Genomic DNA, 16478 nt, shown 5'->3' with positions numbered 1-16478 from the left:
GCATGGTAGCACACACCTATAGTTCCAGCTACGTGGAAGGCTGAGGCGGAAGGATCACCGGAGCCCAGCAGATTGAGGCTGCGGTGGCCGGGAGCAGCCACTGCATTCCAGTCTGGGCGACAGAGTGAGACTCCAACTCAAAAAACAAAACAAAACAACAACAAATGTGATACATATACACGATAGAATATTACACAGTCATAAAAGACAAAAATACGAACTTCGCAGCAACTTGGATGGACTTAGAGTCTATAATGCTAAGTGATCTATCATAGGAAAAAAGAACTGAAGTACCACATATTCTCACTCATAAGCAGACCATGAACAATTATAAGACCATGAACAATTATAAGAAAGGGATTGCCAGTAGTGGAAAACTGCCAGGGGAGGTGGGGGCACACCTCGTCAACAAGGGTACCTGAATAATGAACATTTGTATACCTAATCCTAAATTGTACTCCATATCTTTAAAATAAATTTTTTTTAAAAAAAGTTTATGCATTGGTCAGGGAGACTGGTGAATCATTCACCTTTTTACACTAGAGTATAAAAGTTAATACCAAACATCTTGTGTCATCTCTAGGATAACACTCCACAAGAGGCTCGTGAGAAATTTTGACAATGTGGATTTTGATGCTTAGTTAGCCACAAACCACAAGGAAGCATTTCCTCTAGTGAAAGCCAGGCTCTGACAGTTTCAGCCCTCATTCAAGTATGTGCCCCAAAACACATTTTAACAAAAGCCTCCAATTTCATGTCTCTTAATTTATGGTCTTCCTCAAAGCACATTTTTCTTCAAAGGTAGCAACTGGGAGAGAGTGGTGTAACTGTACAATTTAGTCTAAATCAAGAGAGAATGAAAACTGAGGGTTTGGAACGAGAAGCCTGGTATATCATCCATCCACTCTCCCCTTTGTTGAGAGAAAAATCTCGAAATGCAAGAGCCAATCCTGAGTTCCTAACGCTATCTCAAGATTGAGGCAGTGATAAAAATAGGAGCACTGATTCAATATATTGCCCTGAACCATTCTTAAAAAGCTATCCTTAATCTAGACTTGTTCCCAGGAAGCAAGGGTCATGAGCAAACGGGACCAGAAATTACAGGTGTGGATCCTCAAAACAACACGTCCATTTTGGGGGGGAACCTCTCACTCCTGAGCTGCACCATATTACTGACTTATCTTCTACTCAGACAAAAGGTTTGTGCCTCATCAAGAAAAGTAACCTCTCTTATAAGCAACATTATCAGCAACCAGACAGTAACTCCATCATATAGTAATGACTCCTCAGAAGTCTAATCTATCTTTGGAAGGGCCTTTTCTGCCAAGCTGAGCTTGACCATACCCAGAAGCAGATGCTGTCATCTGTGCAACTTGGAAATATTATCTCCTGACTTCAAGCCAGATCATGTCTTAAAAATTAGATATACAAGTAGGATCTGTGAATTACTTTTACATATTTTGATGTTGTACTTTTACATACTTTTACATATTTCCTGTGAAAGTGATGAGACAATCATTCATCACTGCCAGCAACTCTAGTTCTTTAACCACCAGTTGTATGCGATCACATCTGTATAAGAATTGGCGTATAGGGCTGGGCTCAGTGGCTCAGCTGTAATCCCAGCACTTTGGGAAGCTGAGGTGAGTAGATTGCCTGAGCCCACGGGTTCAAGACCAGCCTAGGCAACTTGGCGAGCTCTCATCTCTACAAACAATTAAAAAATATTAGCCAGGCGTGGTAGCATGCACTTGTAACTCTAGTTACTTGGAAGGATCGCCCAAGCCTAGCAAGTTGAGGCTGCAGTGGCCGTGAGCGTGCCACTGCACTCCTCCAGTCTGGGTGACAGAATGAGACTCCAACTCAAAAAAAAAAAAAGAATTGGCTTATAGCTCTAAGTGTCTTTCATTTATCATTTGTTCAGTCCACCTATTGTTTGTTTATCCACGTGCTAAGTATCCTTTCAGTCTGATGCGCTCAATTTTATAAATTTGAGATGGAAAAGCAATTCATTATCTAGTTCAGTAACATTTATTCCATTTTTAAAAAAGGAAAACAATAACCAACACATAGGTTCTTCTTAAATGCACCTCAAATTTCAGTACACCTGGAGAGTTTAAGACATAAATTATTGGGCCCAACCTAGAGATTTCAATTCATTTGACTGGCCTGTGCCTGTGATCTGAGGATTTGCATACTTAGCAAAGATCTAGATGATGCTCTAATATAATTGGAATACTATGACTTAAATGTTAGTATCTATTTTAAAAATCACCAGAGAACATCCTAGTAAAACATATCCAAAATACAAGATAAAAGCATTTTCTCAGAAATATTTTTATCATCTAGATATAAAAAGAAAAAAGTCCATATTACCTTGATGTCCTGTTAATCTATATATATGCTAACTGGCTACTAAGGTTTCATTTTATGTTGCTTTGGCAAATATTTTAAAGCAGTGCCTTTCAAATTTTACTGTGTATATGAATCACCTCTGAAGATGTTATGAAAATACGGACTCTAATTCAGCAGGTCTGGCACGAGGCCCGAGATTCTGCATTTCTAAGCTCCCAGGCGTTGGAGACCATACTGCCGTAGACCCAGAAGATTATTGTGATCTCAATTTCCAAAACACACTCAGACTGATACTTCGTTCAAGTGAAACTTGCAGTGCTGAGTGATGCACAGTGAGTCATAAGCAGAAAGTGGCTGGAGAGAGACGTGTATGTGGTAGACAGTAGTAGGGTGCTACCCAACTGCTTCTGTGTCATTTCACCAGTGATCAAATGACTGCCTAACTTTAAGCAGTGATGATAAAACCATGGCTGCACAAAACCCAGCGTGGGGTTCAGGAACTTGTATTTTAGGTCCAGATAAATTGAAATATAAGCCACACATTTTTTTTTTAGTTGGAGTCTGTTGCCCAGGCTGGAGTGCAGTGGCACACTCATGGCCACCCCAGCATTGTCCTGCTAGGCTCTGGGGATCCTTCTGCCTCAGCCTTCCAAGTAGCCTCAGCCTTCCAAGTAACCGAAACTACAGGCATGGGCTACCACACCCAGCTAATTTTTTATTTATTGTAAAGTTGTCTGGGCTGGTCTTGAACCTGCCGGTTCAGGCAATCCACTTGCCTGGGCCTCCCAAGGTGCTGGGATTACAGGCTGAGACACCGAGTCCGGTCTGCTCCATTCTTTAAAATGACCATGGTAAAGAACCGTGTTCTATGCCTGAAGCAAGTGCAGTATTTTTACCCTGATTCAAGATCTTCATACTTCCTCAACTCCTACTTGAGTCTACCTATCGAATGAAATACAAAACAGGAAACAGTATCAACTATTAAAAGCTATAGGCTTCTCAGAAATGGGAGTTATAAAACATTTCTTAAAATGTGATCATACCTGAACATATTACTCTAAGGACACACAGATTTAAAAAATTTAAAAACTGACATATATTTGAAAAATACCATATAAGCATAGAACCAAATGATACTATCAAGAATCTATTTTTTTAAAAAAGCTACTTGAAACATACCAAACAAATTAGGTTAATTGGTAAAAGTGCCAAATACTAATATATAAACTTATTTTGTGCTACCTAGATCTATCACCTATCATACTTAGACACTTTGTATACCCTATAAGGAAGATCAACATTTAGAGGTCTATAAATGCAACTAAGCTAAATTAGGGCTGTTTAGTTCAGATTTCCTATGTAAATTAAAACTTTAGCACATCACAATGAACACATGTAAGCATTGCTATAAAATGAAGCAAACTTTAGGTCTACTACATGAATTTTTAGTTTTAAAAATTTTCCATGGGAAAATTTTCCATCCTTTTTCTTCTCTCAGATTTTAACATTAACATTAAAAATATTGGAAGTATAAATATGACGGTAATGACTGCATTTTACTTACCAGCAATAATAAAGAGGTTTACCAAGTTAGTAAAGGAAATGTTCTGGATAACAGAGTACTGTGCTGTCACCTACATGAACACCCAGCTCTTCTAGAGTGGTTTCAGGGACCATTCTACCAGTTTAGGGCTTCCTCTTCCTGGCATGGTTTCCAATTTTGCGTCCATCTTCACCATCAAACGGTCTTTTAAAACACATCAACAGTTTGAGCTTATTTTTCCTTCCCTTTATTGGTAGTATAAAATAAAAACTTGGGCTCACTTTATTCTAGATAAACATGCAATAGTGACATCCTAATTAACCCATATCTTTCGCACTGGCTAAAATGCAAGACCAAGCTTGGATTTTTGTTTTGTTTTGTTTTGGTTTTTTTTTTGAGTTGGAGTCTCACTCTGCGGCCCAGGCTGGAGTGCAGTGGTGATCCATCCATCTCAGTCTTCCAAGTAGCCAGAACTACAGGCGCACGCTACCACACCTGGCTAATTTTTTTTTTTTAATGTATTATAGAGATGAGGTCTCGCCAAGCTGCCCAGGCTGTTCTCAAACCTGTGGGCCTCACCTCAGTCTCCTAAAGTGCTGGGATTACAGAATTGAGCTACCACACCCAGCCTTGAACTTTTATCTTTCATGTTTTTTCCAAGTGAGTTTCCCCCTATACCATGTTTCTTTTATGTTTGAGTCCCTGGGCTCTCAAGGGACTCGGACTGTATTTGTTTGATTCACTCTGCATTTCCACTGCGTAACCCATGCCAGTTTTCCCTTCTTCTTGGAAACACTGCTTTTGTGACAACCTCCATAACATTTTCACCTTTACCTTTTTTTCAGTTGTTTCTTCAAAATGCAATCACAACTCTCACAAATTATTTTCTTTCATAAAAAAAGATAACCATTCCTCACTTGTATATATTAGATCTTTAACTGTTCTTTAAAAATCTAATATCATATAGAAGTTAATTTTGAGGGGGAAAAATTACAACTTGCCATAAACTTTGTTTTACTTGCCATTAACAGCAGCAATTTCCCACTTCAGAAAATAAAGCAATATTACTAACAATACAGAAACCAGAATTTTTTTTTAGCAAATCCTCAATTACATCTGGGCAGATGAAAACGAGATTTGGAAGAAAGAACTCTAATTCAGTAAAGGAAAAGAGATAATGTTCAAAGGAAAAAAGTGAATAAAAATCAAATGAGAAAAAATTTAAGAAATGGAAAGAATAGACACTTTAAGGATTATAAAAGTTATATTTATTCACGATGCTACATTTATTGCATTCCCTTAGAAAAATGGAGAACTGTTTATGTACCCAATTTGCACATATAAAACTTTATACAAATTATGTGTAGCACATAAAGGCCTCTGGTTCAGCTAAAGTCCTGACACTACCATATGGGTATCCCTGCTTCAGGGTCTCCAGTTGATCAAGTCTGTCCATAGAAATAAAAAACTGGAATTATAGTCAATCTTGCTAACTCTTAGAAATTATTTTAAAATATAATAAAATAAAATTCTGATTTATTCTAAAACTCAAAAATACTATAAGCTGGGAGGGGACATATTTTGTTACCAATTTCAATTTAACAGATTCATACCTTATTGTTGCTGGGTCTTCCAAAAAAAAAAAAAAAATCACCTTAGTTCTGACATTATCTTTCTAAGTTGCAGCTGCTTCAGAAGGTCATTTGTCAAAATATTTACCAAATAATTAAAAAATAATAATAATATTCCTTTTACAAAATGGTACAATAACACCTTAAGGAACCAGAAAATACTAAATGTCTTTGGCTATACAACTAAAAGGCCATTCTTCCAAATAGGGCATATTCACTTCAGAACCAACTATGAAAACAGAAAGCATAACAGAAATATGCATAGACTCTAATTATAATTTGTCTTGACTTTTTTCCCATTCTACACACATAATAAGCAAGAAGAATGCAATTTACATAATCTTTCCAGATGACTCAATAGCACTATAAAGAAAATACCCAAATTTCTGCAAAGGCAAAATGAATTAAAACAATTACACAACTAAGCAAAGACGACTGAGGGGACAAATGTTACTTGCAATTTTCTTTCTTTTTTTAACTTGTTTGCTTGCTTTTAAGTCTTACAAGTGTAGAAATTATAGCTAATAAACAAAAAGTCACAATCTTCACAAATGGAACTGTAATAGAAAAATAAATCAAATGAAACATTCATTAATAAATGAAGCCTATTTTATTATTCAAGTGTTAATGATAAAAAATTTCAGCACAGCTGTTGCATTTAAAAAAGTGGAACTACATACTATGTTTCTAGCTCAGTAAACAGATGAACCTGATGTCTTTGAATGACATAACAATTGAGCATTGTACAGTACATCTTATGAAGACCCGTAAATTAAACAACTACTGGTTTAAAGTTAGTGATTGTGAAACAAAAATGTATTCATAGTTTCAGCTTCTTTTTTCTTCCTCGGCCATCAGGTGCTCCATCCATTTTACGTTTCTGTGTCTATAAACAAACACAAGGATTAACTGTTCATGACAAGACTAATATAAACATTAAATATTTTCAGACACATTAAAGCACTTTAGTAATAGCTGCTACATAAGTGAGATTCTTTTTCTCCCAGACTATATAAATCTGTCAAGACAAACTATCAAGCCTCCAAATAATCTGATCTACTTATTTTACTTACACAATAAAATATTTTAATGCTAATAACAATATTATAAAAATAATCCACAATTAACAGCAGTAAATCAATTCACTACATACATATATAGCATGTCCTCTTTCCACAAGAAAGCAGTAACAAGAAATATTTTGTGAATTTTTAAAAGAAGTTATGTAAACGAGCCGGGCTTGGTGGCTCAGCCTGTAATACCGCGCCTTTGGGAGGCTAAGGTAAGTGGATTGCCTGAGCCCGCGGGTTCGAGACCCGCCTGCGCAGGCCAGACCTCATCTCTACAATAAATCAAAAAATTAGCCGGGCGTGGTAGTGCACGCCTGTAGTTCCAGCAACTTGGAAGGCTGAGGCAGAAGGATCACCGGAGCCCAGCAGGTCGAGGCTGCGGTGGCCAGGAGCGGCCACTGCACTCCAGTCTGGGCGACCGAGTGAGACTCCAACTCAAAAAAAAAAAAAAAAAGAAGTTATGTAAACGGAAAATATTATCCATAGGCATTCATTTACTCATGACTTTATAAATTAACTATTAACAAATAAAAAGATGATTATTTTTTTCCCTTAAAATGTTTGCCTTCACATTGCTAAAACATCACTGGAACAATAAATCAAAGCTTAGAGGTCAAAAGCGAAAGTTGTAAAGTCATTGCTTTCCTAATATTCCTTAAAATTTTCTAGAATCTTCTAGAACTTGTATCCCCTATGAGTAATGCATCCTCTTGGCATTTATGTTCTTCCCACTTTTTCACAAATCCCCATATTAGGAACTATCAGCATAATGTGGTTCTCCCCATGCAGTGCAATCAAGTTTGATTTATACTTTTAAGTGACTCATGGCTGTAATTTACAGAGGGGGAAAAAAAAAAGACTAACATACCAATAATAGCCAAGTAGCATTCAAATGCTTCCAAGAAAAAAAAAGAGTGAAATAATACATAGCCTACATATTTGTGAGTACTTACTGAAGGCTTTGGTCCTCGTTTCTTTTTCTCTGCCTTCTCCTTTTCTTCTAGTTCCATGTTTTCTCTTTCAATCAAGGTAATTAAGGTATTACACCTCCTCTGGAGTTCCTGAGTTGTAAACAAAAATTTAAATGGCAAACTTGTATTTTCCATCTAACAAGTTGTATTATTTCAATTTTAAGACACATTTTATTTTATTTATTTTATTTTTTATTTTTTTGAGTTGGAGTCGCCTAGACTGAAGTGCAATGACCGCTCCTGGCCCTCGCAGCCTCGACCTGCTGGGCTCTGGCAATCCTTCTGCCTCAGCCTTCCAGGTAGCTGGAACTATAGGCGCGCACCACCATGCCCAGCTAATTTTTGATTTATTGTAGAGATGAGGTCTTGCCAAGTTGCCCAGGCGGGTCTCGAAACCCGCGGGTTCAGGCAATTCACTCACCTCGGCCTCCCAAAGCATGGGATTACAGGCTGAGCCACCGAGTTCGGTCTTTAAAACACATTTTAATAGAATAATATAAAATCACTCATACACCCTTGATAAATGAAAGCAACACACAATCCTTTATGAGGATAAAAAATACAATTGTAAATAATGCTTTTACTCTATTCTTTAAAGCCACACTGTTATATGCATCCCATAAGTCCTTCCTTCACTTAAAGAGTAAAAACTAGGCCTGGCATGGTGGCTCAAGCCTTAATCCCAGCACTTTGGGAGGCTGAGGCAAGAAGATTGCCTGAGCCCAGTGGGTTCAGGACCAGTCTGGGCAACTTGGTGAGACCATGTCTCTACAATAAATCAAAAAATAAGCTGGTTGTGGTAGCATGTACCTACAGTTCCAGCTACTTGGAAGGCTGAGGCGGAAGGATCGCCTGAGCCCAGCAGATTGAGACTGCGGTGGCCATGAGCACACCACGGCATTGCAGCCTGGGTGACAGAGTGAGACTCCAACTCAAAAAAAAAAGAGTAAAATTAAACATCTCATAAAATATGATATACTGCTTAGTGTCTATACCTGAGAACTCCATGCCATTTGTATCCAAAACTTCAAAAAAGTAATAGTGCACGTATGTGAGGGTCAAAAGCAACAAGAACTTTAAGAAGTGTTTATAATCTTTCCCTTCAAAGTATTATCACTAGAATTATGGTAATCAACGTACCACCTTCTCCAATTTTGAAAAAATAATCACGGAAGTCCAAGGTGAGGTCTACCTCATCTCTCTCTGGCAAGCAATACAGCCTCCAGAAAGATTTCAAGTATCATGCGAAAGTAGTAGATGACCCTGAAGGAACGTCTAATATAGCTCCCTTCCTTACAGAGCAAAATTATTTTTTTCTTATAAGTTATATTACTGCACTACCACAATAAAATCATTTTAAAATACTACTTCATAGAATATATCACACAAGGCTTACAAACATTTTCAATAGTACACAGAGATAGAAGGTAGTATACTACATCAAAGTTCTGTTTCCTCAACAGGTGTGCTGTAGCACACATACCATGAGTATGTTGCAGACATGCTAAGGTATGAATTGTCTTGGCTCCTGGGCAAGGACTATGCGCCTCAATTATTTATCACCAATATATCATTTTTTTGTGACTCTTAACAGGAAACATATTAGAGGTACACAGTTTTAAACCATGGTACTGTATTTGTAACTCAGTGTGTCACTGTGTCTTGTTATAGTCACTACAAAATCACTATTCCTTATTAATTATATATATTGTTCCCACTTACAAAGACATGAGATCAAGCTTGCCAGCAACTAAATCCGTCTTTCTCTAATTATATATTTACCCAGTATTTTTATCTTCAAAGAAGCTTCATATGTTAGTTTAGTAAAACATTTCTCAAACTAGGGTTTATCATAAAACAGTAGTCACTCCTTCCTCTTACAGTCAAACCACATGAAAACCCCTTGACAGTGGTCAAACATGAAAATACTACACACTATTCACTGTATATATTGTAGAGTGACAGTATACTTTAAATACACTGAGAAATCTCACTACAAATACAAAGATATTTTAACTTTGCTCATCACATTACATTCATATTCAGAAAAATGAAACACATGGCAATATTTCCTCCTTCTTAAACCTGAAAAACTAGTCCGATCATATAATAGTAATGTTAAAAAATGTATAGTATTAAAGAATGGGAGGGACCAATAAATTGTGTAAGTTACCCGTGATATCATGTTTTGGTAACTGTGAATGTAGATTCTTGTTTTCTAAGGAGCTGATTTAGCCTATGATATAGTAACATATAAGCAAAAAAAACTGTTTCAAAGATTTTTAAAAATTACCTTATTTAAAGACTATAAAATACTTACTCTGAACTCTTTGTTACATTACAAAAAAAGGTCTTAAACACTTACCATTGCAGTTCTCGACTTAAGAAACCAGTCAAATCTGAACTGAGGAGAGTTGCGAATACACTGTCGCAATTCATCATAAACATTTTCTTTATCAAATCCAAGTTTGTGAAGCATACAAATCAAAAAACGATCCTCTTCTTCAGTATAGTTTTTTCCCTTGTTAGTACCATATGATATTCTCAGCTGATGAAAAGGTGCTTTGTACCGTCCAATCTATAAAAGTCACATTTTTTATATATAAAATATAAATTCTATATAATCGGTATTTCAAACTCAGCTTTATATTAGCTATAAATATTGTCTTTCAGAAAGGAATTTTCCTAGCCAGAGCACCTCAATTGCTTTATATAACCTTTGTCCTGAAAGACCTCTATAGTCTTTATTATTATTATGACGAGAAATACAGATTCAGACTTTCTGATACTACTTAGTAAGGAGCTAATCCTAGTGCCTCTGACCCAGCTGTATCAGTCTAATACTGAGGCAAAATCTGTCAACAATATCTATAATATTTGAATGCTTTTAAAAATTTTCTGAGAAAATTTTCTCAGAAAATTTTAAACTTTAAACCCTGATTTCTTTTCCTCTTAAAAAGTTACTTTCATTCTCATGTTCAAAGATAGAAATTATTTTATTAACTATCCATAGTGATTAATGTGCAGAGTACCTTTGTGTCAAGTGCTTTTTTGATGCTTATTCTTCTTTGAATTCTTGCCTCTCCCCTTTCAATCTGTGCCATAATCTTCTCTATGTCCTGGAGTTCATTGCACCTTTCCCAGAACACAGCTGTGAAAAAGCCGGAGAATGACAGGTGGGATGGGTGGCAGAAAGGGATATATAAAAATAATTTAAGAGCATATATGCTGTGATTTATTCTTTTTGCTAAGGGTTAAGAAATGTTTCCATTTATCCTACATCTAGTTACTAGGAAGTAAAGAAATCACTAAAATTTCTGTTTTCTTAACTTAAAGCATCCAGTTCATTTCACTTATATCTTCCAACTCTTAAATTTCTGCTATTCTAAAATTCTAAATGGACTCACCACAGCATATCTATACATGTTCAATCTGACAGTCCAACTGACTTCAGGAAGCACAAGCACACTAATACTTAAGAGGTTAAAAAGAGAGTTGAGAGAGCTGGGCAGAGTGGCTCATGTCTGTAACCCCAGCAGTCTGAGAGGCAGAGGCAGGAGGATTGCCTAAGCCCAAGTGATCAAGACCAGACAGGGAAACTTGCAGAGACCTCATCACTACAGTAAAAATCAAAATATTAGTCAGGCGTGGCGTTATACATCTGTTTCAACTACTTGGAAGGCTGAAGCAAAAGGATCATCTGAGTCCAGCCAGTCAAGGCTGCGGTGGCTTTGAGCATGCCACACAACAGTGAGACTCTGACTCAAAAAAAAAAAAAGTTACAGAGAGAAATGGAATAAAAACAAAAGCACAATTATTCAGGTATCCTTGGCTATTCTGGTATCCTTGGCTATTGCTAGAGAGTTTAAACAAAAAAAAAAAATCAAATCATGATGCCATTTTAGGAAAGGGGATATTTTCTCATTGGTTTGAAAAAGCCAAAAACAAGGACTAAGTTGTGGCAAAATTAACTTGTCACAATATAATTAAGGGGAGGGGAACCTTCCAGTAGTTCTTATTAAATTTCAAAAGCCTGGTAACTACCTTTTTTTCTCTAACACAATAATAAAAGAATTACCTGAGTATTCAATGACTTCTTCTGGAGTTTTTCCTTCTACTTCTCTTGCTATATTTTCAATATCGTCACGACCCCACTTCTCATTAGCTTTGATAAACTGGTTAAAATCTCTCTTATTCCAGTTGGTAAATCCCTTCACAACAGTAGAAACAAAATATTTAATCACAGCACATTAGACTTGGAAAAAATGCTATTAAACTTTACTAATCCTTCTAAACACTACAGAAAACATTTCCAATTCCTCCTGAATTATATTTTAGTATTCAGCTCTTTTAGAGTGGTACCTTTTCATGTACATAAATGTACACTTTAAGCAATACATATTATATTGCTTAAATACTCAAGCAACTAAATCTGAGTGGGAAAGAGTAAGGAATGATGCATGAAAAGGTGACAATTTTGCTGAGTTTTGAAGGATTATTAGCAGTTTGGCAAGAAGAGTGAGTAACACAAAGCAAAGAGGAAAGATATGAGTAAGTGGGAACATGGAAGGAAAACAAGACATTAAAGGTAGATTAAAGGCCAGATTCCAAAGAGCCTTGGACGTAACCCGAAGGATATTTAAGATGTACCAAGAAAAGATTTATAATTGAAAATAGTAATTTGGAAGCAATGTGGAAAATTCACAGGAAAGAAGAACACAAAGTAAGGTGTCCAAAAGGATATCCACTCCACTCAGGCAAATCTATAGTCTTTTTAATCACCTTAACAAACAGCAACAATCAAAATGCAGCATTTATCCACAAGCCCAGTTTTCTCAACCCCAATTATTCCATCTTTAAAAGTAGAAATTTTTGTACTTACTTGTATGCCCCGACACAACCTAACACAGTATTTCACAAAATAAGTGTTACTAAAGTTTGAGTTGATCAAAGGCTATACCTGTGTTAGAAGTTTCTCTTTTTCCTCTAACTCTTCATCATTAAGGGGTTCAGCTTCATCAATTTTAAGCTGTTCTTCTTTTTGTGCCTGAGCTGCGTTAGGCAGCTCAGGATTTCGAGGTACCTAAAAGATATTTTTTCTATGCCATCAATCAATGCATTTTAAAGAGTATGAGATGAACTAAATTCCTAATCAATTAACATTTCACAACAACCAATCAAGCATGAAAGAAAACATACAGATATTCTGCATTATTACAGTACAAACAAAAGGACTCATGAAAAAAGGCTTTTCCTTTGTTTTAAAAACAAATAACAGACACAAGTTTATGTATTTGACACATACAACTAGGACAGGATAAATCAATATTCTTTCCTACTAGATTCAAATTAAACAAATAGTAAAAATTAATGCTTATACTGTCCATGGTTTCGGAACAGAAAAAACATGAGGGGGGAAATTTCAATTACCTTGTACCCAATAGTTTTTCTGTAATACAGAATTTCTTTTTCCAGTAATTCAAATAAACGTGGAGGAAAAAACTGGAAATCCTGAACATTGGGTTGTTTTGGAGGTCGAGGAGCCTAAGGAAAGGAAAATAGTGTTGTCCATAAAAAAGAACTGTGCTTTAAATTTTACCCCAGTCCTCATTTCATAAGCCACGACAGCCAATTCTTCAAGTAATTGAATGCATCCTTCAATATAATTAAACTAACATTAATTAAATATTAAATACACACATTCAGATTTAATTTTTTAAAATCTTAATAAAAACCCAGGAGTATACTATAAGAAACCACACAAAATGTAATTATCAACCTCATTGCAAGAATGTTAAGAAACATGGACACGTCCAGTATTGCTAGGTATTTCTAAGTTGCGTCAACACTGTACCTTGGGTGCCTTAGGTTCACTAACACGAAGAGCTTCCCTGAAATACGCATCGACAGCATAGTTGGCTTTTCTTTCTCGTTTAGGTGGCTCAATCCACTCTGTAAATGCAATCTAGAACATGGGAAGCAAGTCAAATAACCAACTTTTATTACACACAGCAACGAATCAAGAGTGACGTTTATAAATGGAAACATTTACAAAATCCTAGATTGTAAACTCTACAAGGGTTGTGGCTATGCTATTTTGCTCAATATTATGTAATTAACACGTAGGACAGAGTGTACTGAACCATATATGCATTCAGTAAATACTTCTTGCTTGAATGAATAATTCTGTTACATGAGGGGAAAAAAATGCTACAGAACATAGAAGAAAAACATAGACACTTATTTCCCTAGAAATAATTCTAAGGCTATCAATGTTCAAATGTTAACAAGGAAAACACTAAGTAGAAATATTTTGCTTCTATAGGTATTTCCCAATTTCTCACTATATTAGTAAGTATTACTTAAGAAAGTTTTCTCTTTAATTATTACCAGGCAATTCTGATTTTAAAAAAAAAATCAGCTACAGTAGTTTTTTGCCAATTATTTTCATTTTCAATTATCCCAAATTCCAATATTCAACCTGTACAAGAATACATTTCACAATGAAAAATTATACAACTAACTTTATTACATAAACTTTAAAAACATTTCAGAGCTTACTCACTGAAAAAGTAACATTAAGTTCTATATAATAATGAAAAAATTTAGATGTGAATAAGAATTACAGGAAACAAAAATTACTGCTATTTGAGACAAAATTCCAAGACATTATATCTGATACTTAAAGTTCCAATTTTCCAAGGAAATAAAGCCTTCATGTAACCCATGCCCCTTTCTAAATTACCTTTTGTTTTTCTCTATAGTCTTCTCCTTCAAAGTTATAAACACTCGACTCTGTATCCATTGTAAAGTTTCTAAGTGAGCTTTCACCCATTTTGGAAAGCTTTTCATTCATCTCTGCAGTCTAGAAAACAAAGCAAACACCTTATTCAGATTCAGGAAAAAAACACCATGAGACCTGTGGTCAAAATAAATTCAACGTTACAATACACAAAAACTTATTTTTATGGAAGTACGATTACCTATAGTTCATGTAACAAATAGCTCATCAAACAATTCTGGTCTAAAATATTTTATATTAAAAGCATCATCATTTAATCTACTATATCTCACCTTCTTTGCACCTCTTTCCAAAATACCATCTATGTCCTCATCAGTGATCTCACTTTCCTTTGAAGCAAATACATGTGTTGCCCCATGTCGAATCATTTGAAGCATTTCATCTTTCCCAATTTTGTTCAGATTCTGATCCACAAGCCTCCCTAAAAAGATTGTGGTGCATGTTACTGAACTAAAAACTTAAAATTTTAAGTGTTACATGTTAAACCTGGTAATTTTGTCTCATTTGTTTACTGTTTATTCATCTGATAAGTTTCATTTGTACATTTTTAGTGCCAAATTTTCACTTGCAAGCTTTGAAATGTTACTAAAGCTTACACATAATAAAGCTCACTTTATACGGTCTCAATGAAATATATAGTATACAATATAGTCTAAATTATATAGCATAAAATAAGCAAATATAGTAATCTGAGATACTTGAAAATCCGAATTACTGGCAAAATTAGTTTTCAAAAACTCCCAAGTTTCAATAGATAGGAGCATTACAATCCTAAGAAATTTCTGATGAGTAGAACGCTGTTATTACTAATACTCCCAAATCAGCTTTTTCTCCTTACAAAAGTGAAGTACAAAAACCCTTCAAATAACCAAATTTTACATAGGAACTGAAATATGTAACATCAGTTTTTGATCTGAAGAACTGAAACTCATGAATATTTATTTTGATTATAGAAGAAACTCAATATTAAATTATTAAATTAATGAAGACCTTCAGTTGACAGGAATTACAACCCCATAATTTGTTTTTAAAACACAGGTACAAAACAAAACAAAAATGCACAAAGAACCATTTTCACCCTCAAAAATCATTCACATACACCTAAATAAAGCTTCAATTTTTATATTCCAACCAACTTGTAACAATAAAGATTCAAGTTGTTTTCAACAGCTTCCTTAAATACGTGTGTCACAGTTTTGGATCTGTAAGAGAATATACAACCAAACACCTGTGACTGTTCAAGTGAAGGTATACCCACAATACGCTTCTTTGGATCGGAAGTTATTTCACTATCAAGATGTTCAGAGGCTTAACCCCAACTACTTTCCAGTTGGCAAGGAGGGAGCCTTTCAGATATAAAGTGCTTCTGTGTAAGCTCACGTTTTTAATTATGTCCCTCCAGTTCACAAAACAGTAACACAGGTACGCACCTAAGGCTTGCTGTGTGACCATTATATCTCTAAATGGGACAACAAAGCTGCTAACCCAAATGTTTGCTCCAAAATTTGTCCCAGTAAATCTAGGGGGGAACATAAGTCAAGTTTATATCTATGCTGATCATAAATTAACTTTTTAATCTTTAAAAAGAACTGTTTCATAGATGAGAATAGCTGAGAACAAGAACCACCCAAGGCAGGTATTTTTCAAACACACAGAGAAGTGTGAGGAAAAACACAATATCAGCCGTTACATCTATCTGGCCAGGAGTTACCTCAAGGTTGGCAGGTTCTACAAGTCCCCAGAGACCTTCCTAATTAAACACTTTGTTAACACAGTGCTGGGGACTTGTGTCACTTCTCCAGTTGTATACACAGTGGACAAGTAACTACACCTTTCTAAGGCTTCTACCTCTAATCACAACTCCTCATCATCAAGTCGGAAGACTAAAGAAAATGATGGGTCTTAAGTATTTAGCACAGCCTGGCACAAAGTAAACTATTCAATCTTAAACTATTATTAACAAAAAAAGTTAGCCGAGCTCGGTGGCTCAGCCTGTAATATCACACTTTGGGAGACTGAGGTAAGTAGATTGCCTGAGCCCGCAGATTTGAGACTCGCCTGGGCAACTTGGCGAGACCTCATCTCTACAACAAATCAAAAATTAGC

General features: G+C 35.7%; 1 protein-coding gene across 1 annotated transcript in view; it reads right to left on the bottom strand.

The window, feature by feature from the left end:
• Nucleotides 1-5148: 5148 nt before the first annotated feature.
• Nucleotides 5149-16478, bottom strand: part of SMARCA5 (SWI/SNF related, matrix associated, actin dependent regulator of chromatin, subfamily a, member 5) — a 52287-nt gene continuing 40957 nt past the window's right edge. The window contains exons 14-23 of the mRNA XM_021707424.1: nucleotides 14645-14793; nucleotides 14316-14435; nucleotides 13425-13535; nucleotides 13001-13114; nucleotides 12531-12653; nucleotides 11649-11781; nucleotides 10603-10721; nucleotides 9936-10148; nucleotides 7553-7660; nucleotides 5149-6415 (exon numbers count right to left, since the gene is read on the bottom strand). Of these exons, the coding sequence (XP_021563099.1) occupies nucleotides 6350-6415; nucleotides 7553-7660; nucleotides 9936-10148; nucleotides 10603-10721; nucleotides 11649-11781; nucleotides 12531-12653; nucleotides 13001-13114; nucleotides 13425-13535; nucleotides 14316-14435; nucleotides 14645-14793 (1256 nt within the window). The 3' untranslated portion in view covers nucleotides 5149-6349. The remainder of the gene's footprint in view (nucleotides 6416-7552; nucleotides 7661-9935; nucleotides 10149-10602; nucleotides 10722-11648; nucleotides 11782-12530; nucleotides 12654-13000; nucleotides 13115-13424; nucleotides 13536-14315; nucleotides 14436-14644; nucleotides 14794-16478) is intronic.

Source organism: Carlito syrichta, unplaced genomic scaffold, assembly GCF_000164805.1.
Source record: "Carlito syrichta isolate Samal-C Ts95f unplaced genomic scaffold, Tarsius_syrichta-2.0.1 Scaffold317674, whole genome shotgun sequence".
Lineage (NCBI taxonomy): Eukaryota > Metazoa > Chordata > Mammalia > Primates > Tarsiidae > Carlito > Carlito syrichta.
The sequence above is the reverse complement of the archived record's forward strand: the minus strand, read 5'-3'. Positions and strand labels throughout refer to the sequence as shown.